Consider the following 6,000-nt stretch of genomic DNA (forward strand, 5'->3'; position numbering starts at 1 on the left):
ATGTTCTGTTCATATATTCTATGGGATTAGATAATGTGCATTTCTTTTAGAATAACATGCCGGCGATAAGACCATGCTTTCGCCCACATCAGCCAATCACACTATTGCTGTCATCTGTAGTTTTATGTCGTCACTGGTTTGTGTCCCCTGAGGAAATTGCGCATGTGCATGTGTTTTATTCTGTTGTCTTTATAAGTTAATGTGCATAAAACAGAAGTATTTATAATGCGTACTTGGCATCATTGGGCCGCATGGCAAAATTTGGTGGCGGGTAACCAGTCTGTTCGGGCACCTTGTGCGTCTTCAGGTTAGCAGGGCAAGGGCCCTTTCGCAGCAAGTGTAGGTTTTGCTCATCAGCGATGTGTAGCTCCAGTTGGGCCACCAGCGCATACTTACAGTAGGCCTCCCACTCTGTGCTCAGGAGATACCTTGGGTGGGTGACTTGGCGTTGCCAGGCTGCCCTTCCACTCTGGGCCCTGTAGGTCCTGCAACCCCGTCACTGCCTATATTGTATATTCTCTATATAAGGAGAAGGGTGATATTTGTTGTTCAGATATTGGGGGTCATTCCGAGTTGATCGCTCGCTAGCTAGTTTTAGCAGCCTTGCAAACGCTATGCCACCGCCCACTGGGGAGTGTATTTTAGCTTAGCAGAAGTGCGAACGCATGTGCAGCCGAGCTCTGCAAAAACAGTTTGGGCAGTTTCAGAGTATCTCTGAACCTACTCAGCGCTTTCAATCACTTCAGCCTATTCGTGTCCGGATTTGACGTCATACCCCTGCCCTGCGAACGCCCAGCCATGCCTGTGTTTTTTCAGACACTCCCTGAAAACGGTCAGTTGACACCCAGAAACGCCCCCTTCCTGTCAATCTTCCTGCGTTTGGCCGTGCGACTGAAAACTTCGCTAGAACCTGAGCACAACCACAAAGAGCTTTGTACCCGTACGTCACGCGTGCGCATTGTGGGCCATACGCATGTGCATAAATGCTGTTTTTTCACCTGATCACTGCGAAAATCGGCAGCGAGCGATCAACTCTGAATGACCCCCATAGTTAGAACCTGATACCTGCATATGCTTTGGCTGTGAAGAACCAGACGAAGAGAGTCATCAGCTTTGTGTAATGGGTAGATGGAATATATGGACCACTGTTGGGAGTTTGAGGCTAGAGGACTTTCAGTGCCTTATTACCACATCGAAAACCCAAAACGTGTCTTCCTCGGGTATTTGGGTAACCATTAGTTTAACAGCGTATGTTTACAGAGCAGTAGGGCCAGTTTTGGGTTCTCTGTGTCTGTTTGCTTTATAGAACTATTTGGTTCCAGCGTAGTATCCTGTTGACTTAATGCCACTTTTAATAACAGCGTGTTAGCCATTTTACATTTAAACGCCCTTATAGAATACTGAATGCCGCACTTGCTTGGAAACGGGTCACTTTTCTGGTGTCCTTTTTGATTTCCACACTTTCTTCTGGTATTATGTATTCTACATGTATGGTATGTCTGTGTTCTTAATGCCGATCCATTCCTTCAACAGATCCTTGTCTACCACCCAGAGTTCATGAAGTATATATATGACAGATGGCTGCTACATCACGGCCGTTACCCCTCTACGGGGATGCTGAGTGTCATATTTGCTCTTCATATCTGTGACCAGGTAATAATTACACCAAGAACTCTGTGGCAACATTGTAAAGACCTTATTACCTGTCCTATCATCCTTCAATAGCTGACCTTTGCCTATGACATAGATACACAAAAATGGCAAGTTGCTCAAATCAGTTTATTAGTCCATTACAGGTGCTTACAAGGTCTATTCTAGACCAGAAGAAAACCACACAAGATTTTCCGGCTCACTATATGGACCAGTAATAAGATTTACATCCTATATGACAGTAGCAATGCAGAGATATCTGCATATATTTGCAAACATATGGCTAAGCCACCAGCCACTTCAAGGCGTCTCTGATATGGTAGTCCTAACACTACATGATAAGAGTACCCTCTGTGGGTCATACATTTGTGTATTGCTACAGGATAAATGGGTGTGGTTCATCAAATCGACAGTGTCTAGGTCGACAATGTTTAGGTCGACCACTATAGGTCGACAGTCACTAGGTCGACATGGATGGAAGGTCGACAGGGTTTCTAGGTCGACATGTGCTAGGTCGACAGGTCTAAAGGTCGACATGAGGATTAATTTTTTTGTGTCGTTTTCTTCTTAGAGTGACCGGGATCCCAAATTAGTGCACCGCGTCCCCTCGCATGGCTCGCTTCTCTCGCCATGCTTCGGGCATGGTGCCTTCGCTCCGCTACTGCTTCGCTCAGCACACTTTACCGTTCCAATCGTAGTCCACGTGGATCGTTAAGTATGAAAAAATTCAAAAAAAGAAAAAAAATGTGAAAAACTCATGTCGACCTTTAGACCTGTCGACCTAGTACATGTCGACCTAGAAACCCTGTCGACCTTCCATCCATGTCGACTTAGTGACTGTCGACCTATAGTGGTCGACCTAAACATTGTCGACCTAGACACTGTCGATCTTCAGACCGGATCCCGGATAAATAGCACGTACATTTATACATTTTTAAATTGAGAACTATGGGGTCTATTTACTAAGCCTTGGATGGAGATAAAGTACCAGCCAATCAGCTCATAACTGTCATTTTTCAAACACAGCCTGTGACATGGCAGTTAGGAGCTGATTGGCTGGTACTTTATCTCCGTCCACTTTATTTTCATCCAAGGCTTAGTAAATAGACCCCTAACTCTCCTAGCTGCATCCCAAGATCATTTAACAAAGCACTACAAGCATCAGCATACCCTCCATCTTTTGACCTCATCCTTGCCTCTTAGAACAGTGATACAAGAAAAATGGCAGGTTGCTCAAATTAATTTATTGGTCCATTATAGGTGCTTGCAAGGGAAGGGCTAATCTAGACCAAAAATGCCTATGACATACGGGGGTAGTTGTATCAAGCCTTGGAGAGAGTTACAGTGGAGAGGTTGCACAAAGCAAACAGCTTCTAGTGTTCTGCCATTTCATAGACTGTTCTAGATAAATGACAGTTAGAAGCTGAGGAACTTCTCTACTTTATCTCTCTCCAATGAATGACTGGTGGAAAATTAATGTAAATTCTGTTATTAATTTTTTTTAATCCTTTATCTCTGCCCACGATAACATCATAAACCTAGGTATGACCATTAATAAACCATACCTTCTCCTATTTATTTCATTGGCTGGAAGTGTCATAGCCTACAGTATATGGATAGAAGAGTGCTGTTCTCAAGAGGACGTATTTTCCATATCTAGAAACACAGTCTGTAACATATTATAAATGCCTCTGAACGGGTGCTGAAGTCCCTTTCATACCTGTTATTTTATGTAGCTTCTTCGGTGCATCCTAAGGTAATGTCTGTCTCTTTGTTTCCATCCGCTCAGGTGGATCTGTACGGGTTTGGAGCAGATAGTAAAGGATATTGGCATCATTACTGGGAAAACAATCCGGCCGCTGGAGCTTTTCGGCAAACCGGGGTCCATGACGGTGACTTTGAGGCAGAAATTATAGGAAACCTCACTTCTATCAAGAAAATTAAAGTTTACAAAGGCAGATGACCCCACCCCCATCGGACACTTGGATTGATAGATTTGCTATTTATATGACTCTCCTTCTGCCAGGAGATGTTGACATGGATATTTTGTACAGAGGTCGTCGAAATGACTTCTTTGTTTTTATGCTATTCTTATAGCATTATAATGAGCTTTTTTTTATAATGATACTATTGACATTTTAATTGAATGATAATCGCTTTTGGAGCCACTGTGGGAAAATGATGTTCATGGGCATCCCAGTACCAGGTTCTTGGTACTTGAGAGCTAATCATGCAAGAATAGGTCTCTTATGGCCTTGAAATAACCGCTGGTCAACACTACTCAACCATAACTCAAACCATAACCGTTAGGATGTTAGCCTTCATTGAAACTGTGATCACACCGTCCCTTTTTGAAGACCATCTTGAGAAGATTACAGATCTTGTGTCTTTAGCATTACTGGGACACCCTGGTCATTCATTCTTATTTTTTTCTCAACCTCCCATCTAAATGTGGAGAGAGATTGAATTGTTAACATTTTGTCCACATCCAGTACTTGAGTACCTTGGTCCTTTTAAGACTAATAGAATGTTCTTGTCTGTCTTCTACATCGAAGATCAGAATTTTTGTACTCCTTGAGTAGGATAAAACGTGGATGGACGTAAATGGTTTAAATTAATGTTTTGTGAGGACCTCTACTCTATGATGCGGAACATTTTTGTATGGTACCAACACCTAAACAGCTGCTCATCCGTTGAGTTCGTTTCATGTTGGAGATGTGAAAATCCCTTTTTTTATCAAGGTTATGAGCTTTTATACAGATTCATTTTTAGAGGGTAAATGAAACAACATTTTTCAAAGTGTGAGGATCTACGCCAAATGCAGACTATAATAATGGTATTTTTGCTTTAAAGTTTTGTTTGTTTACCTCATCTTAATTGCTGGACACTGTGTTCATTAATTGTTTTGGAGTACCACTGAGGTATGTAATGTTGTTGTGTTGTTGTTTTTTTTAAGTGGGACAATGCAGAGTACAAATAATTTATTGTAGGGCCTTATTCCCAGAGCCGGCCCTAACCAATATGATGCCCTAGGCAAGATTTTGGCTGGTGCCCCCAAGCACCGCCGCTAGTTCTGCAGGAGATGTGTGGCATGAGTCAGCTGGCAGCTCTGCTAATGTCGGGTGCCTTTTGTTTATGAAAATGCATCATATTATTTGCATTATATTGTGGCTAGGCTGCACAAGCAGCTTCTGCTGATTAAAATGATATGCAGCATGCCTATATTCTGTGTGCGACTGCGGCTGTATCTGCATACAAAATGCTACATTACAGTGATTTCCAGGAATACACTGTAACGTAACATTTCGTATGCAGATACAACTGCAGTCACACACAGAATATAGGCATGTCGCATATCATTTTAATCAGCAGAAGCTGCTGGTGCCCCTAGGTATTTGCCTAGTTTGCATATGCCTAGGGCCGGCTCTGCTTATTCCCCCCCTAAAGCATCAACTTTAGATAAACATTTAGTAGTTGTGTGAACATATATCTTTATTACATTATATAGGTTCTTGTGTTTTAACTGTATTTTTAACTTATTGATATGTTCTTTCTGATTACTGGAGCTTTAGCAAAGCAAAACCTTTTGCAAAATCATTTTCATTTGCAGGCTATATTAGGTCAAGTATGCAAGTTTCCTGTCTCCATTACCATTACCAAGGCTCTTTGTTCACCCTGGGGTGACTAGAGAGCGAAGTAACACAAGAATAGGGATCATTCGTCCCGAAGGATAAGACTATGGGGCGAATTCAATTAGTGGCACAATTGCGGTGATATACTTTGATTGCCGTTTTTGCCATGGAAATACCGCGTGTACGCTCCCACGATTTGCGTATTCAATTACAAAATCGAAAAAGGGATTACCACGAAAATTAGTGCTGAAAATGAAATTTTTTTACATTTGCCTGTACCCCCCCAACAAAGCTCAACTAACATCGGATAACAGAATAGAAGTTTATTATTGGTGAAAATAAAAGTATTTCTGGTACTAAAATTGGGTCAAATGGCTGTTATATGCATTTTGTGAAAAAAAAAAAATGATAGAAACCAATTTTTTTTCCAACAAAATAAGTGCTCTCATTAAATTCGGGGTACATAAGTATGTATTTGGGTCATTTTAGGGGGCTTTTAAAATAAAAAGTGTAAACAGACTGATTACTCTCACATGCAAGTCTAAAAACACTCAAAAAGCACCCAATATACCTGTCCCATTACTTGTACCCCAATATCCATTATTTTTGCACTTTTTACCCCAAAAATGTCATGTCATTTATTGGCCAATAAAAATAATTAAAAACTTCTAAGTGCCTAATTAGTCTTTCAGGATGGTGTCCCAGGTATTCTGAAACA

At 41.5% G+C, this 6,000-nt stretch overlaps 1 protein-coding gene across 8 annotated transcripts in view; it reads left to right on the top strand.

Moving 5' to 3' along the window:
• ST3GAL1 (ST3 beta-galactoside alpha-2,3-sialyltransferase 1) overlaps positions 1–4,874 on the top strand; it is a 147,523-nt gene extending 142,649 nt beyond the window's left edge. For all 8 annotated transcript variants that reach the window (XM_063921240.1, XM_063921244.1, XM_063921245.1 and 5 more), the window contains 2 exons: positions 1,534–1,653; positions 3,440–4,874. In XM_063921240.1, coding sequence (XP_063777310.1) covers positions 1,534–1,653; positions 3,440–3,613 — 294 coding nt within the window. In that variant the 3' untranslated portion in view covers positions 3,614–4,874. The remainder of the gene's footprint in view (positions 1–1,533; positions 1,654–3,439) is intronic.
• Positions 4,875–6,000: the final 1,126 nt, after the last annotated feature.

This window comes from Pseudophryne corroboree, chromosome 5, assembly GCF_028390025.1.
Source record: "Pseudophryne corroboree isolate aPseCor3 chromosome 5, aPseCor3.hap2, whole genome shotgun sequence".
Classification (NCBI taxonomy): Eukaryota; Metazoa; Chordata; class Amphibia; order Anura; family Myobatrachidae; genus Pseudophryne; species Pseudophryne corroboree.